The sequence below is a fragment of the Cervus canadensis genome, chromosome 18, assembly GCF_019320065.1.
Source record: "Cervus canadensis isolate Bull #8, Minnesota chromosome 18, ASM1932006v1, whole genome shotgun sequence".
Classification (NCBI taxonomy): domain Eukaryota; kingdom Metazoa; phylum Chordata; class Mammalia; order Artiodactyla; family Cervidae; genus Cervus; species Cervus canadensis.
The window spans coordinates 50,153,500-50,174,379 of record NC_057403.1 but is presented as its reverse complement, the minus strand read 5'-3'; the positions used below and the strand labels follow the sequence as shown (position 1 = coordinate 50,174,379).

General features: G+C 42.3%; 1 protein-coding gene across 5 annotated transcripts in view; it reads right to left on the bottom strand.

Moving 5' to 3' along the window:
- MYLK3 (myosin light chain kinase 3) overlaps positions 1 to 20,880 on the bottom strand; it is a 58,582-nt gene that overhangs the window by 11,503 nt on the left and 26,199 nt on the right. For all 5 annotated transcript variants that reach the window (XM_043436769.1, XM_043436770.1, XM_043436771.1 and 2 more), the window contains exons 4-9: positions 19,122 to 19,567; positions 17,589 to 17,694; positions 16,917 to 17,010; positions 16,371 to 16,480; positions 15,296 to 15,437; positions 6,739 to 6,809 (exon numbers count right to left, since the gene is read on the bottom strand). In XM_043436769.1, the coding sequence (XP_043292704.1) occupies positions 6,739 to 6,809; positions 15,296 to 15,437; positions 16,371 to 16,480; positions 16,917 to 17,010; positions 17,589 to 17,694; positions 19,122 to 19,567 (969 nt within the window). The remainder of the gene's footprint in view (positions 1 to 6,738; positions 6,810 to 15,295; positions 15,438 to 16,370; positions 16,481 to 16,916; positions 17,011 to 17,588; positions 17,695 to 19,121; positions 19,568 to 20,880) is intronic.

Sequence of the window (20,880 nt, the reverse complement as noted above, 5' to 3'; positions counted from 1 at the left end):
AAATGGATTCTTTTTAATGGCTGAGTAATATTCCATGGTGTATATGTACCACAGCTTCCTTATCCATTCATCTGCTGATGGGCATCTAGGTTGCTTCCATGTCCTGGCTATTATAAACAGTGCTGCGATGAACATTGGGGTGCACGTGTCTCTTTCAGATCTGGTCTCCTCAGTGTGTATGCCCAGGAGTGGGATTGCTGGGTCATATGGCAGTTCTATTTCCAGTTTTTTAAGAAATCTCCACACTGTTTTCCATAGTGGCTGTACTAGTTTGCATTCCCACCAACAGTGTAAGAGGGTTCCCTTTTCTCCACAGCCTCTCCAGCATTTATTGCTTGTAGACTTTTGGATAGCAGCCATCCTGACTGGTGTGTAATGGTACCTCATTGTGGTTTTGATTTGCATTTCTCTGATAATGAGTGATGTTGAGCATCTTTTCATGTGTTTGTTAGCCATCTGTATGTCTTCTTTGGAGAAATGTCTGTTTAGTTCTTTGGCCCATTTTTTGATTGGGTCATTTATTTTTCTGGAATTGAGCTGCAGGAGTTGCTTGTATATTTTTGAGATTAATCCTTTGTCTGTTGCTTCATTTGCTATTATTTTCTCCCAATCTGAGGGCTGTCTTTTCACCTTGCTTATAGTTTCCTTTGTTGTGCAAAAGCTTTTAAGTTTCATTAGGTCCCATTTGTTTATTTTTGCTTTCATTTCCAACATTCTGGGAGGTGGGTCATAGAGGATCTTGCTGTGATTTATGTCGGAGAGTGTTTTGTCTATGTTCTCCTCTAGGAGTTTTATAGTTTCTGGTCTTACATTTAGATCTTTAATCCATTTTGAGTTTATTTTTGTGTATGGTGTTAGAAAGTGTTCTAGTTTCATTCTTTTACAAGTGGTTGACCAGTTTTCCCAGCACCACTTGTCAAAGAGGTTGTCTTTTTTCCACTGTATATTCTCACCTCCTTTGTCAAAGATAAGGTGTCCATAGGTTCGTGGATTTATCTCTGGGCTTTCTATTCTGTTCCATTGATCTATATTTCTGTCTTTGTGCCAGTACCATACTGTCTTGATGACTGTGGCTTTGTAGTCAAGTCTGAAGTCAGGCAGGTTGATTCCTCCAGTTCCATTCTTCTTTCTCAAGATTACTTTGGCTATAGGATACATTCTTATTTCTACTGCTTCATCTGCCCCACAGCCACATCTTGTATCATGTGACTTTGTAGTTCCTTCCACTAGAGATGGGATATTTTACACCATCCCACTGACGCTGAGCTTGGCCATGTGAGTAGCTTTGGCCAGTGCTGTGTGGGTGGAAGTGAGAGTCGGCCAATTCCAAGGCTGTAGGAATGTGCCCTCCTGCTCCTCGGCCATCACCATGAGAAGAGAATGGGAGACACCTGGAAAAGACCTGTCCTCACTGACCTGCATCCAAGCCCAGTTCAACTCAGCCTAGATCAGAAACTCCCTACCAGTGGTGTGTGTGTAAAAGTTTAACAACCGGCCATCTGATTTCTTTTAAAAATCCTGATTTTTAGCATCTGCCAATGGTGTAAATATTGATTTCACCATGCCTGATTTTAAAGTACTATCAGGATGTCACTGAATAAAGAGTTGAGAAGAGATAGGCAATAGCACACTATTTTATAGTCTTTCCACAATAAGAATAATAATAGGCATAAATAACCTCATGAGCATAAATAATAGTGAAATTTAGTAAAATAAGTAGCAGTTATTAAGTTTTTAACATGTAATATCTTGGACGTCCCTGGTGGTACAGTGGATAAGAATCTGCCCACCCATGCAGGGGACACAGGTTTGATCCCTGGTCTGAGAAGATCCCACATGCCACAGAGCAACTAAGCCCATATGTCACAACAACTCAGCCCATGCTCTAGATCCCACAAGCTGCAACTACTGAGCCCACGTGCCACAATTACTGAAGCTTCTGCACCCTGGAGCCTGTGCTCTGCAACGAAAGAAGCCAACACAATGAGAAGCCCGGGCACCACAGCTAGACAGTAGCCCTCACTTTCTGCAGCTAGAGGAAGGCCGCATTCAGCAACGAAGACCCAGAACAACCAAAAATGAAGATAAATAATGTAAAATTGTAATATCTTTGTTTTGATATAATTTCTTTAATTGTACATTTATATAATTTAATTTGTAATAACGGTCATGTTTAACAACTGGCTTAGAAGATTCCTTATTATGAGCTAGTGGGAGTTGGGTCCATCATACTAATTCCCCAGCTGACTCAAAAATGTGTAGAGGAAAATAAACAATTGTTTTAAGTCACCGTGACTTGTTATATAGCAAGGAGTGTATATGGGGGTGACTTGTTATACAACAGTACTGTGGCAATAGTTAACCAATCCATCTGCCCCAAAGTTGGGTCAAAGTATCCAAGATTCCCTTTCCAAATTCCCAGAGCAAGGCCGTCTGTAATCATAAGGTCACATATGCAGTCACAGCCCATAAGGTTTGGACAAGCACCTTCTTGCCCTGCCAAAGGATCTGATTAAATGTGCTTAGATTCCAATCTGAGCCCTGGACTGGGAGTCAGGAGGCACATTCCTGCACCCAAAATTCTGGAGACCAAGCTTAAACAAGATATTTCCCATTTGTCTCCATCCTCGACCTTTGATATGTCCCTACTTAGACCTACTGATGACTCTTACCACCCAGCCTGGTGTAAAACTGGTCCCTCTTGCTGGATGTCAGAGCCTCTTTGGATTTGTGTGGCCCCTCTCTACTGAGGGCCATACCTCCACTCACAGTCTCAGTGCCTGCTCACAGCCCCACCCAGAAATACAACTGTACTTTCTATAGGTCTTATTATGGGGAAACTTTGCCATTTCCTCCCTCTTTACAAACATTTTAACTATTCTGGAGCATGAGGCATACTCTCTCAACACACATAGTTCCCCCACAGGTCCCTCCTCTTCAAATCACACTGCCCAGTAAGCAGGTCAATTTGCCAAACAATCCTTCGGCTGAGTGACCAGTTTGCCAGACTGCTGAGGATGTTTTTGATGTTTTCCTTTCATCTCACAGCCAGGACCCATGAGCCTGTCGGCCCAGCTCCACCGAGGGCCATTTCCCAAGCACCATGTTTTCTGCGCCTACACTTCTCCAGTGCCCCGTGAGTGCCCTCAGCACCCACTGCCCCACCTGCAACTCCTGCCTTCCCCAGGTCAGCCTGCTCACACACACAGCACATCCTATTCTCAGCCCCCAAGTCACACTAGCCCTCTTGCCTCCTCTCCATGCAGAGGCGTGCTGGAGCCAGTTGTCACAGGCGCATGAAAGCCAGCTCTGCATATCTCCTCTCAGCTCTGTACTCAGTGATGTCATACTGGTAGCTTGAAATCAGCCGAAGTTAGCAAAGGTTACAAATCAATCCGTCCCCTCTCCTGCTCCAGTTGCAGTGGGTTGTTAAACATTTACCAGCACTATTACCTGCAGGTAACAAAACTTCATCCATTCCTCTCTTCTGGCTGCTCAGACAAGCCTTCTCAGACTCCAGGGACCTCAGGGGGTTACTTCTAGCTCTGAATTCACAGTGCGTCGCTGTAAATCCTCATTTGGCAATTGGTCATCTGACATTTGGAAGGGGCCTACATACACACTAGCGTGTGCAGTCTCAATGAAGAATATATTGCCCCACAGTGAGGGAACAGTGGTTCTTGTGGAAAAGTGAAAGTGAAATTGTTAGTCGCTCAGTCGTGTCTGAGTCTGCAACCCCATGGACTATAGCCTGTCAGGGTTCCCTGTCATTGGTCCCTTGTCATTTCTCCAGGCCAGAGTGGGTTGCCCTTCTCCAGGGAATCGTCCTGACCCAAGGATCGAACCTGGGTCTCCCGCGTGGCAAGCAGACTATGCCGTCTGAGCTACCAGTAAACACCGGTTCTGGTGGGGGTGGGGCAAAAAAAGTCTTAGCTATTACAATGGTCTGTGGCTCTCCAAAGGGCCGCAGTACATAAACAGATACGCAGTACGCCTGTGGCATCATGAAGATGGAACCTGGGGATTAGGAAAGAAATGGTTAAAAAGGCTTTGTGGAGCAGGCAGAGACATGAAAATTAGGTTGTGAAGCATGCCTGGTGCATAAGATACACAAGTGTACAGGATGCATCCCAATTTTATACAACATCACTCAGAAAAATATTAAGCAATTTTTTTTACATTATGGGTTGAGTGTGATTTTTAAGCTTTTGGGTTGGGGGGCTTGGTATTGTTAATGAAATACAATACACTGTGTAATGAGGATCCTGAAGGTATAGTGGGATGATAAGAACTTCCCTCTGCTGTTACTCTAACAACCCCACACTTGGCCTCCCATCCATCATGTGGAGCTCTGAAAATGCACCTTTCACACCTACAAAGAGATACATTTACCACTTCAACCAGTGGAGAAGTGACCTAGGAAGACCACCACTGTGGTTTTGAATGCCACCTCTGGGAGGCGGGTGCTCGACACCAGAGGCTGAACTCAGGCAAGCAGCTCTGCCTCCGTGGAGATAAGAGTCTCCTTTCTCCCCTAGTGGAGAGAGTGGAAGATGCTGCAAGGCTCATAAAGTGACAAAAACAACTTCTTTGTGGAAAATGACCATTAGAAAAAATTTCAAGATTTGATTATTCAGCTGTGGTGTGAAGGCCTATCTAGAAAGTATGTGATTCTCAGAGACATGTCATTTCCTGGTGGAAACAGAATTCTGGAGGAAGCATGGAGGATGAGCATACATTGGTTTTCATCTTTATAGACTGTGGAAAGTGTTAACTGTTAGTCGCTCAGTCATGTCTGACTCTTTGCAACCCGAATGGACTGTAGCCCACCAGGCTCCTCTGTCCATGGGATTCTCCAGGCAAGAATACTGGAGTGGATTGCCATTCTTTTCTCCAAGGGATCTTCCTGATCCAGGGATTGAACCCAGGTTTCCTGCATTGCAGATATTTTTTGGGGCGGGGGGAGGTTGAACTTTTCTTTTTTATTTATTTTTTAATTGAAGGATAATTGCTTTACAGAATTTTGTTGTGCAGGCAGATTTTTTACCGTCTGAGCCACCAGGGAAGCACTATAGACTGTGGATGTCCTCCCCAATGCCCAGGGTCTGCTACAGCCACACCACTGGATATGCATGCCATGGACAAGAGCCCTGCAGAGGCATGGTGTTTATCACACATGAGACAGGACAGGATCCAGCAGGAAAGCTATCTATACTTCACTAGGCTTGCCTTTTAAGGGACTTTAAGTTTTGTGTGTTTTTTAATTATATATGATGTTCACTGTATGCACTAACACTTGAGAACCTAACCACCCTCATAGGATGGTTCTGCACTGTTGATGTAGTATCTCATTTAAACTTCATAACTGCTCATATCAACAGTCACTGCATTATATCACCATTTTACCAAGATCAAGCCCAGTCCTGAGAGCCCAGAACCGCTTATCCATGGCACCATCCTGCACAGTCACGCACTTTCCTGTCTAACCTAGCTATTTTCTGGAAGGCAGAGTTGCTAATGAGTGTATCACACATCCTGGTCCCAGGAGACCTGGGGAATGAATAGAAATGAGCTGCCCAGCACCCCCATTCAGTGACCTCCTTTAACTACCACCCCCCTCTGCTCACACAAGTGGTTTGAAGTATAGTTAATTTTTTTCTTAAATTTTATTTTTAATTGGAGGATAATTACTTTACAACATTGTGTTGGCTTCTGCCATATAACAACATAAATCAGCCATAAGTATATATACATATGTCCCCTCCCTCTTGAGTCTCCCTCCCACCACACCATCCCACCCCTCTGGGTTCTCACAGAGTGCTGGGTTGAGCTCCCTGTGTTATATAGCAACTTCCTACTAGCTATCTATTTTATATATGGTAATATATGTGTTTCATGTTATTCTCAAATCATCCCACCTTCTTTCTCTGTTGTGTCCACAAGTCTGTTCTCTATGTCTGTGTCTCTATTACTGCCCTGCAAAGCATCACTACCATTTTTCTATATTCCATATGTTTGTGTTAATATACAATATTCATGTTTCTCTTTCTGACTTATTTCGCTTTGTATAACAGGCTCTCACACTGGTCAGAATGGCCATCATCAAAAAACAATACATGCTGGAGAGGATGTGAAGAAAAGGGAACCTTCTTGCACTGCTGATGGGAATGTAAATTGATACAGCCACAATGGAGAACGCTATAGAAATTTCTTTTAAAAAACTGGGATAAAACCACCATATGACCCAGCAATCCCACTACAGGACATATACCCTGAGAAAACCATAATTCAAAAAGATTCATATACCCCAGTGTTCACTGCAGCACTATTTACGATAGCCAGGATGTGGAAGCAACCTAGATGTACATCGACAGATGAATGGATAAGGAAGTTGTGGTACATATATACAATGGAATATTTTGTTGTTTAGTTGCTAAGTAATGGAACATTACTCAGTCATAAAAAGGAACAAATTTGAGTCAGTTCTAGTGAGGTGGATGAACCTAGAACCCTACAGCCTTTTAAGGAGAAATGGAGCCTGCTGCATAAACCTGCCCCCTGTGGTAGCAAGGAGGGTCATAACAAAGCCTGTCTACATAGTTTTTGTGAAGGCCACAACCTTGTAAGAGAGCTTTCTCATATTAGTCCCCAAAATTAAAAAACTGGCTGAGTTGTGGGTAACCATATCCAAGAGTCCCCAGGGAGTTCTGCTGAAGCACCCAAATACAACTCTCTTACCTTCTGGCCAGCCCAAAGTCAATGATCTTAATTTGGTGTCCTGTCTGATTGACACACAGTATATTCTCAGGCTGGGAAAGAAAAAGAAGTTTGCTTAGATTAATCAACAACTAGGAAGATCTGAGCTCCCACACTTGTTTGTCAATAGGCCGCAGTTTCCCAGCCTCCAAAGGAAAGCCCTAGAGGGCAGCCCTTCAGGGATGGATTGATAGTGAAAATAAATGATGCAGGCTAGCGTGAGACAATAAGGAGTGGTTTGAACTATGAGAACCTGGAGAACTCCTGCTTGTGTAAAAGGGCAGCCACAGCTCAGCTTCAGCCACTGGCCACCACACAGAAATGTAGGTCCAGTCACTAGAGTTCCTCAGTCCTCAAGGGATCCCAGAAATCCAAGTTTAAGTAAAAACTCCATGCTTTTAAATGTTGACAACTAAATCCAATTTAAACACATATTCATCATGTGTGGGAGTTAAACACAACATATCTGGGATGCAGATTTGGCCCACGAGCTGCTTGCTTGAGACCATTGGCTTGGGGTGGTGGTTCCAAACCTTGACTGCTTGCTAGCATCATCAGGGGACCCCTCGAAAATCCTAACACCCAGGCCCTAATCCTGACCAATTAAATCGGAATCTCAAGTGTGGGACCAAATCTGCAGTAGTCTGGTCAAGGAGATCAGAGCTGCCAGATGTCATCCTGCCATTTTGTGGTGACAGCTGTCACCCACGAAATGGAGATAATGGACTTGACATGCTTCTTTTAAGTCTTTCATATCAGCTTGGAGGCCCTGAGGAAGACTGGAATAATTCTTGCTGCTTGTGGCAGACAAATTTGAAGGTGGGGAGGGGTTGAGGGCAGATGGAAGGCTTATAGGAGAAAGGACCTGGAGACCTAAGGTCAGGGCCTGCAGTCCAGGGGTCCATTACCAGGGTCTGTAGCCCTAGATGAGTACTTTCCCATTCCAGAAAGCTCAGTGTCTCCATCTGTAAAATGAGAATAATAACCTCTTCTTGCCTTCCTCCTGGGAAGGTGTAAAGATCAAATGATATAATAATGCATTAAAGACTTTACAGCTTGTGAAGCAAATATCAGGTACTATTTCTCCCAATAGAAGATTTTATTGCTACTTATGTTACAATGGGGCTGTGAAACTCCTCAGATAGGTTCAGAAAAATGATGATTAAAAATCTTCATGCCTTCTTTATAAGATTTAGAATAACACTGTCCAATAGAAAATATAATGTGAGCTACATACATAATTCAAAAAATTCTAATAGCCACATTAAAAAAGTAAAAAGAAATAGGTGAACTTAATTTTCATAAAAGCATTATTGAAATATAAATAATAAAGACGTGATCATAAAAATTACCATTTTAAAGTATACAATTCAGTGGTTTTTCAGTAGATAGTTTACCACTCTAGTTTTAGAACATTTTCATCACTTCAGGAAAAAAAAAAACATATTCATCAGCTGTCACCACTCTCCATCCTCCTTACTTGCAGCTCCTGACAACCAATAATGTATTTTCTATCTCTGTAGATTTGCCTGTTCTGGGAATTTCGTATAAATGGAATCATAAATACATATGTGACCTTTTGCATCTGACTTCTTTCACTCAGCATAATATCTTCAGGGTTCATCCATATATCAATACTTTCTTCCTTTTCATGGCTGAATAATAATCATTATAAGGACAATATACCTACCACATTTTGTTTACTTGTTCATCAGAGAGTAAACATTGGTGTTGTTTCTACTTTTTGGCTATTATGCATAACGCTGCTAATGACATTTGTGTACAAGTTTTTGTGTTGACTTGTGTTTTCAATTCTTGAGAATATACCTAGAAGTGAAATTACTGGTCATATGATAACTCCATGTTTAGCATTATAGAAACTGCCAAATTGCTTTCTAAAGTGGATGCACAACTTTACAATCCCACCAGCAATGTCTGAGAGTTCCAGTTTCTCTAAATCCTAGCCAATACTTGTCTGCCATTTTTATATTTTATTTTAGTTAATCCAATGGGTCTGAAATAGTATCCCATTGTAGTTTTGATTTACATTTCTCTCTTGACCAATGATGTTAAAAAATCTTTTCATGTGCTTATTAGCCATTTTAAAATCCTCATTAGACAAATGTCTATTCAAATTTATCTTTCTCATTGAGTTGTAAGAGTTCTTTATACACCCTACGTACAAGTCCTTTATCAGATAAAAGATTTGAAAATATTTTCTCCCATTCTGTGGGCTGTCATTTCATCTTCATGATGGTGTCCTTCGAAGTATCAAGATTTTTAAATTTTGATGAAATCTAAATTTATCAACTTTTCTATCTTGTGCTTTTTGAGTCAGATATAATTTACTTTTACACTATCTTCTAACAATTTTATAGTTTTAGCTCTGATGTTTAGGTCTATGTCCATTTGAGTTAACTTTTATTTATAGAATGAGGTGGGGCTTCAACTTTTATGTGGATATCAAGCATGGTGTCCCAGCATCATTTGTTGCAAAAACTACTCTTTCCCCATTGAACCGTCACGGCACTGTTCTCAAAAATCCATTGACCACAAATAAAAGGGTTTAATTCTAGACTCTCAATTGTATCCCATTGATATGTCTGTCCATCCTTACATCATAACACATTTTTTATTTATGTAGCTTATAGTAGATTTTGAAGTCGGGAAATGTGAGTCCTCCAACTTTGTTCATCTTCTTCTTTTTTTTTGTTCCTCGTTTTCAAGATTGTTTTTGCTCACCTGGGTCCCAAGAATTTCCATCTGAATTTTAGGATTAGATTATTAATTTCTGCAAAGAAGTCAGCTGTGAGTCTGACAAGACTGCATTGAACATATGGATTATTTTGGAGAGTATTGTCATCTTAATAACATTAAGTTTTCTAAGCTATTAACATGGGATGTCTTTCCATTTACTTATGTCATCTTTAATTTCTTTCAACCATGTTTCATAGTTTTCAGAATATAAAGTTTATACATCTGGTTAAATTCATTTCTAAGTATTTTATTCTTTCCAATGCTACTGTAAATGAAATGGTTTTCTTAATTTTATTTATAGAATGTTGATTGCTAATGTACGGAAATACAATTGAATTTTACATCTTAGATCCTGCAACATTGCTGAACTCATTTATTAGTTCTAATAGTTTCTCTCTACCCTCCTTAGGATTTGCTATATACAAAATCAGGTCATCTGTGAATAAAGTTTTACTTCTTTCTCTCCAATCTGGATACCTTTTATTTATTTTCTTGCCTAATTGCCCTGGTTAGAACCACAAGTACAATGTTCAATAGAAACAGCAAGAATATACATCCATGTTTAGTTCCTGATCTTAAAAGGAAAGCATTCAACCTTTTACCATTAAGTTTATTATTACCTGGGGGTTTTTCATACGTGGCCTTTATCAAGCTAAGGAAGTTCTATACCTAATTTGCTTAGTGTTTTCATCATGAAAAGGTGTTCAATTTTGTCAAGTGCTTTTTCTGCAGCTACTAAAATTATCAGGTGATATCATCCTTTATTCTTTTAATATGACATATTACATTGATTGATTTTCTTATGTTAAACCAACTTTGCTTTCTTGGAGCAAATCCCAGTTTGTGATGTGTATAATCCTTTTTATATGCTGCTATACTCAGTTTAGTAATATTTTATTGAGAATATTTACATCTATATTCATAAGGGATATTGTACTGTAGTTTCATCACAGGAAGTGAGGTCTGCCTGGTTTTAGGATGAGGATAAGTTTGATCTGATAAAATGAGTGAGAAAATGTTTCTTTCTCTTCTATTTTCAGAACATTTTGTGAAGGATTGGTGTTAACTCTTTAGACATTTGATAGCCATATGGGTCTAGGACTTTCTTATGGGTAGTTTTTATACTAGTTTGACTGTTTTACTTGTTATAAGTCTATTCAGATTTTCTGATCCTTTTTGAGCCAGTTTTCAGATGTTTGTGCCTTTTAGGGAATCTGCATTTTATCTAGATTATCTAATCTGCTGGCATACAAGTTTTCATAATATTCTCTCATAATCTTTTTTTAATTTTGGTAAGGCTGGTAGTGACGTCCCCTCTTTCATTCCATTCATTTCAGTAACTGAGTCTTCTCTCTTTCTCTCTAGTTCAAAATAGCTAGATTTGTCAGCTTATTCAGCTTTTCAAAGAACAAATTTCTTTTCACTGATCTCACTGTTTCTCTATTTTCTGTTTCAATTACTTCTGCTCTAATCTTTCTTATTTCCCTCTTTCTACTTGCTTTGAGTTTAACTTGTTCTTCTTTTTCTAGTTTCTTAAGGTGGAATGTTAGATTATTGATTTGAGATCTTCTTTTTAACATATAACAGTTTGCAGCTACAAATTTTGTTTCTAGTTTACATGCACCCTATAAGCTTTAGCATGTTGTGTTCTCATTTTCATTCATTTCAAAGTATTTTCTAAAACTTAATTTTAATAATAATTTTATTTAGCCAAATATATAAAAATATTATTATTTCAATAGGTTATCAAAATAAAAATGTTGATGAGATATTTTCAATTATTTTTATTATATTGCCTTTGAAATCCAGTGTGTATTTTACATTTATAGCACATCTCAATTCAGACACTAAAGTTTCATCAGAAGTACTTTAAATGTATTTAGATCTCATGAACTGGAGGATTCTTTACCATTGAGCCACCTGGGAAATCCTTTATTTGTATTTAGATTGCATGAAATTGACAGCAAATTAACATGTTGAAGTTGTTCTAAATATATTTTGTGTTTTTTAAATAATTTAATCATATCAGTTTTTTATTTAATTAAAAACTAATAAAATTTAAACTTCAGTTCCTCAGTTACACTAGTTATGTTCCAAGTGAAATATTAAAATATTTCATATTTTAATTCAACCAACATTCCTAGGAGTAGATATTATTAATCCCCACTTTTCAATTGATGAGCTTATGCAAGACCAATCAATAAGATCAAGGAACTTATGTAAGATCTCCTGGTCAGGAAGAGGCTGAACTAACTCAAGCTCTGCTCCTGGCTGGGAAACAGACCTTGGCAACGATTGTCTCCTTCTGTAGTAACACAGGAATTGCCCCAAAGGCTGTTCGTTGATCCTGAATCACAGAACAGAATCCTAGCTTCTCTTAACGGCTCATGCCACAAAAAGCTGGTCCAGAGGCTCTGGAATTAGCTCCAGTGAGTAAGGAAGTTTGAGGCCGATTCCTCACCATCTCTACCATTTTTCATAGTACCACAATGTTACAGTCTGATGTCAGTCAAGAAAGATGGTCAGAAGGAGCAGTGTGCATACATGGTCCAACCAACCCACTTCCCATCTTCTGTAGAGAGCCACTAAGATTCCTGACAGAGGTTGTAGAGAAAAATTCTTCTATTGCCCCAGCGGAGTGAAAAACCATAGAAATGGCCACCATGCAAATCAAAACCACAATGAGATATCACTTATTCATGTTAAAATGAATGTCATCCAAAAAACAAGGGATAACAAGTGTCTGTGAGGATGTAGAGAAAACGCAACCTTTGTGCACTGTTGCTGGGAATGTAAATTGGTGCAGCCACTGTGCAAAACGGTGTGGCATTTCCTCAAAAAATTAAAAATAGGACTACCAATCTAGCAATTCCACTTCTGGGTATATATCCAAAGGAAACCAAATCACAGTCTTGAAGAGATATTTGCACCCCTATATTCATTGCAGCACTATTTACAATAGTCAAGTGTCCATCAAAGATGAATAATTTTTTAATGTGTTATATATACACAAAAGGTTATTCAGCCATAAAAAAGAAAGAAATTCTGCCATTTGTGACAACATGGAATTTGACAACATTATGCAGAGTGAAATAAATCAGACATAGAAAAACACTTACTGTATGATCTCAGTTATAAGTAGAATCTATAAAAAAATCACCCAGAACTCATATGAACAAATGAGTAGTTTGTTTAGGGAACAAATTAGTGGTTTCCAGAGGCAGGTAGGGGGAGGGTTTGGGGAAATTGGTGAAGGTGATCAAAAGGTACAAACTTCCAGTTATAAAATAAAAGTCCTGAGGATATAATGTACAGCATGCTGACTATAGTTAACAATGCAGTATTGTATATATGAAAGTTGTTAAGTGAGAAATTGTAACTATGTGAGGTGATATAATTAACTAAACTTACTGTGGAATCATTTTGCAGTGTATACATATATCAACAATTATGTTTATACTTTAAACAAAAACAATGTTACCTGTCAATTATATCTTGATGAAACTGGAAACAAACTTTACAGATAAGGTGACTAAGATGGTAAAGAATCTGCATGCAGGAGACCCGGGTTTGATCCCTGGGTTGGGGAGATGCCCTGGAGAAGGGAATGGGTACCCACTCCAGTATTCTTGCCTGGAGAAGTCCATGGACAGAGTAGCCAGGTGGGCTACAGTCCGTGGGATCACAAAGAGTCAGACACGACTGAGCAACTAACACTTTCATTTTTCACTTTTCAGACTCACCAAGAAAGAGAGAGAGAGAGAGGAATTCATTGCCAACAAACTGGACAACCTAGAAGAAACTCCTAGAATTGTAACAACTAGATAAGAGCAAATCATGAAGAAACAGGAAATCTGAACAGACTAATTACTAGTAATCAAAAATATACCAAAAAACAAAACTCAAGAACCAAATGGCGTCACTGGTGAATTTTACCAATCTTTAAAAAAAAAATTGGTATCAATACTTCTCAAACTCTACCAAAAAACAGAAGAGGAGGGAATACTTCCAAACTCATTTTATAAGGCCAGCATTACCCTGATAGCAAAACCAGACAAGGATATTACAAGAAAGAAAATTACAGTCTAACATACCTCTTAAGAATAGATGTATAAATCCTCAACAAAATATTAGCAAATCAAGTTCAACAATACATAAAAAGATTATACACCACAATCAAATGATATTTATTCCAGAGATGCAAAGATGGTTTAATGTATGCAAACCAATCAGTGTGATACAACACATTAACAAAATGAAAAATAAAAATCATACTATCATCTCAATAGATACAGTAAAAACACTTAACAAAACTAAATATCCATTTCATGATAAAAGCTGTCATCAAACTAGTTATAGAGGGAATATACCTTAACATAATAAAGGTCATATATGACAAGTCCATAGATAATATGCTCAATAGTAAAAGCTGGAAGCTTTTCCTCTAAGATCAGGAACAAGACAAGGATGCTCACTCTCACTACTTTTATTCAGCACAGTATTGGAAGTCATAGAGAGTAATTAGGTGATAAAAGAGAGAAAAAGCATCCAACTCAGAAAGAAGTAAAACTGTCACTATTTGCAGATGACGCTATATTTTATATATATATATATATAATGCTAAAGTCGTCACCAAAATACTGTTAGAACTTAAAAACAAATTCAGTATATTTTCAGAATACAAAAGCAATATGCAAAAAATCAGTTGCATATCTATACACTAAAAAGAAACTATTAAAAGAGAAGAAAACAGTCCTATTTATAGTTGATCAAAAAAAATACTTAGGAATAAATTTAACAAGTTAGTGAAAGATCTATATACTAAAAACTGTAAGACGCTGATGAAAGAAATTAAAGAAGACAAATAAATGGAAAGATATCCTATGCTCTTGGTTGGAAGGATTAATATTAAAATGTCCTTACTACCCAAAGCAATCTACAGATTTAAGGCAATCCCTATCAAAATTTCAATGGCAATTTTCACAGAAATACAGTGAATAATCTAAAATCTGTATGGAACTACAGAAGACCCCAAATAGCCAAAGCAATCTTGGGGAAGAAAAACAAAAGAGGCACCACACTTCCTGATTTCAAACTGTTACAAAGCTATACTAATCAGAATAGTGTGATATCAGCATCAAAACAAACAGATCAATGGAACAGAATAGACAACTGAAAAATAAACTATGTATCAAAAAGAAAGAAAAGAATGGCCACCACATGCTTACTTTTCAAGTAGACAAAAGAAGCTGCAATGCTTTCATTCAATGGACTATATGATGGCCCTTAAAGAGAATCAGATAAGATGTCTACACTATACTTTAAAAGGCAAGTTTAAAAATGAAATGTACAGTGAGCTCTCCTTTGTGAGTGTTTTTCATGCCAACATGCTAATACAGAAGACTTCTCAGCACAGAGACTGAGTGAGAAGAACTTTCACTGTGCATTTTATATATTTCTATATTGTCTACATTTGTTACTACATGCATGTGTTTCTATTTTAATTTTTTAAAAACTAATTTTTGAGGTTTTTTTATAGAAAAAATTAGTTGTTTCATTTGATCCTTAAAGAACACTTAATGAGGTAGCTATTTTCCACATTTCACAGATGGAGAAACTGAGGCTCTGAGACTTGGCCTGCCCTAGACTCTAGAACTAGGCCATGGCAGAGCCAGGAAAGGAAGCCAGGACTGTGTGATGACAGAGCTCTCAAAGATGAGAGAGCCATAGAGGCTCAGGAACAGGGGCACCCACCCCCGACACGCCCACGGAGGAGCCTGACCTTGAGGTCCAAGTGCAGGACATAATGCTGATGGAGGTAATGGACACCCTCGCAGATCTGCTTGGTGAACAAGACCACATCCAGTTCAGTCAGGTGGTACTTCTCTTCTGTGATCCGGTCAAAGAGCTCACCCCCATCCACACTGCCAGGGCAAAAGAAAAGGCAGACGGTGACTGAGCAAGGCTCTCAGAGGACTGGTCCACTCATCACCAGGGGAGACAAGGGTACCACTGCCACCTAGGGTTTTATGGGGGACCATGAGGGCGGGGGGGACAGGCTCTGGTCTATTCCCAACTCAGAGTGTGGGTGATAAAAAGGAAGCGATGGGCCAAACGGGAGACTGGGGCTTGTCTGCAGTGCTGATCACCCAGGCTCACTCTGGATACTCACTCTCAATACTCCAGACCAAGCTTATAAACTCACTGGCCTACAGGGGCCAATTAGTACCTACATGGCAAGAATCTAAGTGGACAAATCAGACCAGATGTGAGACAAAAGTTTTCTTGGAATACACAGCCTTTAGTATAACTTTTGTTTTTCCATTTTTTATAGAGAAATGACATGACAAATGTTTTACTCTCCTCACTTGCACCAGAAGGAAAACAGCAACACCAGCACACTAATAAATGTCCCCTGAGCCCTTGGCCTCAGCCCTATGGGTCGTTGAAAGTGGTGGGCACTGTAGCAAATGGGAAATTGGTTGCCCTGTCTACAAAGGTCAGTTACTACAAGCTCCATCATACCATTTCCAACTGAGAATGCAGAGCCAGTATTACTAGATCTTTTATATTTGCAAGAAAAATCGGGCATCTAGGTTTTAATATGAAATTTCCCAATTTCCAACTGTTAATGCTAAATCAAAATTATTAAAAATGTATAGGCCAAAACAATATCTGCAGGTTGAACCAGGCTCACTGGTTTCTGACAAATGGTCTTGTCCTCTGTGTTTTATGTAGGAGGTCAGGTAGAGGAAGTGATGACATTCTCTGGGTGTCACAGAGAGCGGAAAGGGAGAGCTTTGCTGCAACCTTGGCTCCTAGCCCCACCCTGAGCCCTGGCCCTGCCTCCCACTCACTACTCCATGACGAGGGTAAAGCTGTTCTTGCTCTCAAAGGCATCGTAGAGCTGGATCAGGTTCACATGGCTGAGCTGGTTCATGATGTTAATCTCATTCTTGACATCCTCCTTGTGAAGCCAACCGGGAGAGGAGTTTCCAAGAAATGGGTTAGGAAGAGCAGTCAGTTGCATCCCCCAAGACACACACACACACACACACACACACACACCCCCTGCATCCTCATTTCCTGCAGCATCACCAGGTTTCCTTAACTCACCACCCACACCAGCTTCTTATAACAGAAGGAACCCACTCATTTCCCAGATAGGATCCCTCAGACCCCCAAAAGAACCCTGGAGATCTGGGAGGACCCTGTTCCCCAGGGTGCAAGGTGACTGCTGACTAGAGTGTGGGAGCCAAGGAAAAAAGGCAGGAAAGGTGGCCAGGTTTCCTGCTCGGTGTGGAGGGGCCTGAGGCAGTGCAGGACCCAGAGGGGCCTAGAAGGAAGTGAAGGAGTTCTGAGCTTGGCCCAGCGCACCCTTTGGCCTGGGGCAGACACCTCACCCGGTCCTTGGCGCTCTTCACTTTGATGATCTTGGCTGCCAGCGAGAGGCCTGTGGCCTTCTCCGTGCATCTGTGAACCTGGCCGAACCGGCCCCTGCAGAGAGAGACGCGATGACACGGCAGGCTCAGAGCCCCGGAGGCACAGCCTGCGCGTGAGTGGGGGCCAGCCCTATCTGGGACCCTGGACTTTCTGGTCCTACCTCAACTCCACATACGCTACAGGGATTACCCTGCCCCTCAGAGGTATCATAGTCACCGCCCCACACTGTTGCCTGAACCTGGAGAAGAGCTTCTTCACCCCATAGGTTTGGGCCATCCTGCACCCCAGGGGAGTCCCCCACAGCCACACCACCCAGGCCATCCTCACCCTAGAGGTCATTCCTCTTAACCCACCCCATGTCGGCTCTCATTTCACCTCCAGTACATGGGCCCCAGGCCTGCACTGTGGGCCCACCTGTACCCTACACTTCGCCTCACTCACACCACATGGGCCCTCCTGCTCTCCGCGGCTGTCTCCTCACCCACTCTTTATGAGCTCTCGGCTCGCGCTTTTGCCGTGCGGGACAGCCCACTCTTGGCTGTGGCTCCATCCACCAGTTCCTGAGAACCAGCAGCAGCGCCCGGTTGTCCAGGTGCCCTCCCCACCCCCATCAAGGCAGAAGGCCCGCTTACCCTCCCAGGACTTCATGCTGGCACACGGTGTAACCCGCTGAGGTCGAGGTCTCCCTGACACTCACCACCCGGTGCTCGAAAGGGGCTGGCGGGGCCGGACTGTCGTCTGTTCGGGAGACAGCAGCCCGTGAGTCTCCTTCATGCAGCCCCTACCTCTCAGCTCCGCCCACCCCCCCCACCACCCCGACCCCCAGACCTAGACCCTCTTGATTCAAAAAGGCCTCTGCCGGTTTCTTGGGGGTTTATCAAGGGAGCATTCAGAGTGTTCCCAGGACAGCTCCGTGATTTCTGCAACCCTGGACCCAGAGCAGGGGAAAATACTGCTATTTTCTCTTAGTTTGTCTCACAAGCAACTTTCTGCTCCCCAAAGTAGAAGGTTGAATGTGCTTTGAGAGAATTTTTTGTGTGTCTGCCAAGGTGAGCCTGAGCCCTAGACTACAAGGGGGTAACTTTTGTGGGGTTTTGTTGTTTTCTGGGCCTCTGGAAAGCCTGACTGTATGGCACAGATTCCACTTCTAGAATTTCAGTCTGAAGTCTCCTTCACCGCAAAGTAACTGCCTTCTGTTCTCAAGGTTTACACACAAGTTTCAAGAGCCCAGTGATCAGATCCTGGCTCTGTCAGCACAGACCCTGAGGCCTTACAAGTGTTTCTCAGCCTCTCTTGTATCTCATGGGTCCTTACTCCACAGACCTGTGAGGGTAAACACCGCCACAAACGCTTGAGGCTTGGCTCACAGAGAGTCCTCAGCTAACATTGGCTTGATCGCCATCTTAATTCTCAGAAAGACTAAAGTCACAGGTTGCTCTCACCTGTGTTTCAGGAATTAAGGGAGGCTGTGTCCACATCTGGACCAGGTCATACAAGGGGAAAGGAAGCAACCAGAGACATCAGAGCAACTTCAGAGCCTGGAAGAGCCAAGGGGCACCAGGATGACCTGCACAACACTCAGCCCTTCCTCAGGGCCTCCAGAAATTCTGGGACAGGGAATTGGCAAAGGGTGGCCTTCCGGGAACCACATGGGATGAGAGCTCCCTTGAGGGTGTGGCCGTAAGGGTTGAAAGACCTAAGGCACTTTGGGTCACAGGAACACAAGGACATCTATCACTACCTCTGGGACAGAAAGCAGATCAGCAGCCCTTTCCTGATCCTGGATGAGAGTCAGCCCACTGGGTGCAAATGGCTAATAGTTGGTTATATACACCAGGTAATGGATTTGCTTTTTAGCAGGAGCCTTCCCTATCTCAATCCAGAATGATACCAATTCTACTGGGCAGGCAGGTGGCTTTGAGAAATCCACCCAGTTGAGTCCCCCATGTTCCCTCCTCTCCCATGGCCACAGCCAACCTGAGCTCAGCCTGCTGCATCTCCATGCCTTGGTCTCCAGCTCTGAGATGTGCTGGCAGGCTGTTCTGAGTCCTGGTCTCCCAGACATTATCCCCACATTATCTCTACCTAGAAGCTTCAGGGAGGCCTCCCAGAGTAGGCTGTTGAGACTCACTCACCTTGGGGCACACAGCAACGGCCTCACTTACCTAGAACCAGGCTGCCCGCCTCAGCTCCTGGCGGTGTCCTCCTTCCTGCTTCGGCACTGCCCGCACCCCCAGCTGTGCAGTCCTTCCCAGGGTCAGGGTTCCCTGCTCCAGGGCTCGTGTCCTGCTGTGGGCCTGGGGCCCCGGAATCAGCTGCCTTGTCCCTCCTGGCCCTGCTTGGCGCCATGGTCAGCTCGGACCCAGGTCCTTGCTTCTCTTTGGCCTTTGCTCCCCCATCACAGCTCCGCTTCCGCACACTGGCTCCTCTGGGGATAGGTTTTCCTGACTCAGTCCCGGGGGCCTGGGGGCAGCACCTGGGCCCAGGTGGGTCCTGCTCACCTGGAGGCACAGCTGCTGGAGTCTCTGCAGGGGGTGAGGTTCTGAGGCTGCCCCCTCGTGTCACAAGCAGCTCCCCAGGGGTATCTGTCTCCTGCACATGGATGGAGATCCTGGGACAGAGAGAAATGTGGCAAGAACTCAAATCAGAGCATGCCTGGGTTCAACTGCCTGCTGCGGCCTTTCACTAACCATGGTCTCTTAGCCTCAGTTTTCTCATCTGTTAAAAGTGTCCTTTGGGTTGTTATAATAGTAAGAGTTAGCTTGTGGTTGAAACCAGCAACCAAACCCTATCCCTCTCTACCCAGACACAACACTGGGGAGAGGCTGGTTTCAGTGACATGTGATGTCACCAGGATTCCACTGGGTCAGCATCTGGGGAGACTTGAAGAACCTGTGGTGGATGGGGGGTGAGAGGAGTGGGAGGATGGGTACCAGACATCTCTGTGGCCCCTTGGAAACATGATTCTGCCCCAGAAGGGTTGTGGCCTGGAGGCAGGAGACCTGGGCTGTTCCCTTCCTTCTCTGGGCCTCAGTTTCCCTTCCCTTAAGTGAAGAGAAGGGTCAACCAAGTCAAACATCACACTAGAAGCCTCAGGTTAGACATATTTTAGTAAAATCAGGGAATCGTTTATAAGACTCTGGACTTTCTGTTTCTCCTGAAGAAACAGTCCTGGCTGTGCTAGGCCGGCATGCTTACACGCTTGAGGAAATTCTCTGCCTCTCTACAAGTCCCCGATGCCATTGGGCCCATCTCATCCATACTTGTTCCCCAGACCAAGCTGTACTGTGGTTTGGGACCCCAGCTGGAGGTCAGGAAAGTCCTCTAAGCCCCAACATTCAGAGGAAAGGACGCTGACCCTGGGAGCTTCAGACCCTACTGGTCTACCACCAGGTTACTAGATAGGGCTGGGTTTGGGCAAGTCTAGCCTCAGCAACCGCTTATGTCAAACAAGGATGATAACACCTCGTGGATGTGCTGAGAGTCAACTAAGAAAAGAAACCACAGAGGTTCTAATAGTGAAGGCTAAAATGGTGCAGCCACTGTGGAAATCAGTATGGCAGTTCCTCAGAAATATAAAAATATATTACCATATGATCCAGCAATTCCACTTCTGAAAATAAACGCAAAATAATTAAAAGCAGAACCTCAAAGAGATGTTTGTACAGCCTTATTCATGGCAGTATTATTCTCAACAGGCAAATGTGGAAGCAACTGAAGTGTCCACTGACTGATGAAAGAATGAACAAAGCATTGCATATACACATAATGGAATAGTATTCATCCTCAGGCTAAGTGAAATAAGCCAGTGACAGAAAGGCTGATTCTACACATCTGAGTGAATGAGTTATACGAAGGACCTGTGCTTCTGTGCTCAGTCTAACTTAGTCATGTCTGACTCTTTGCAATCCCAAGGACTGTAGC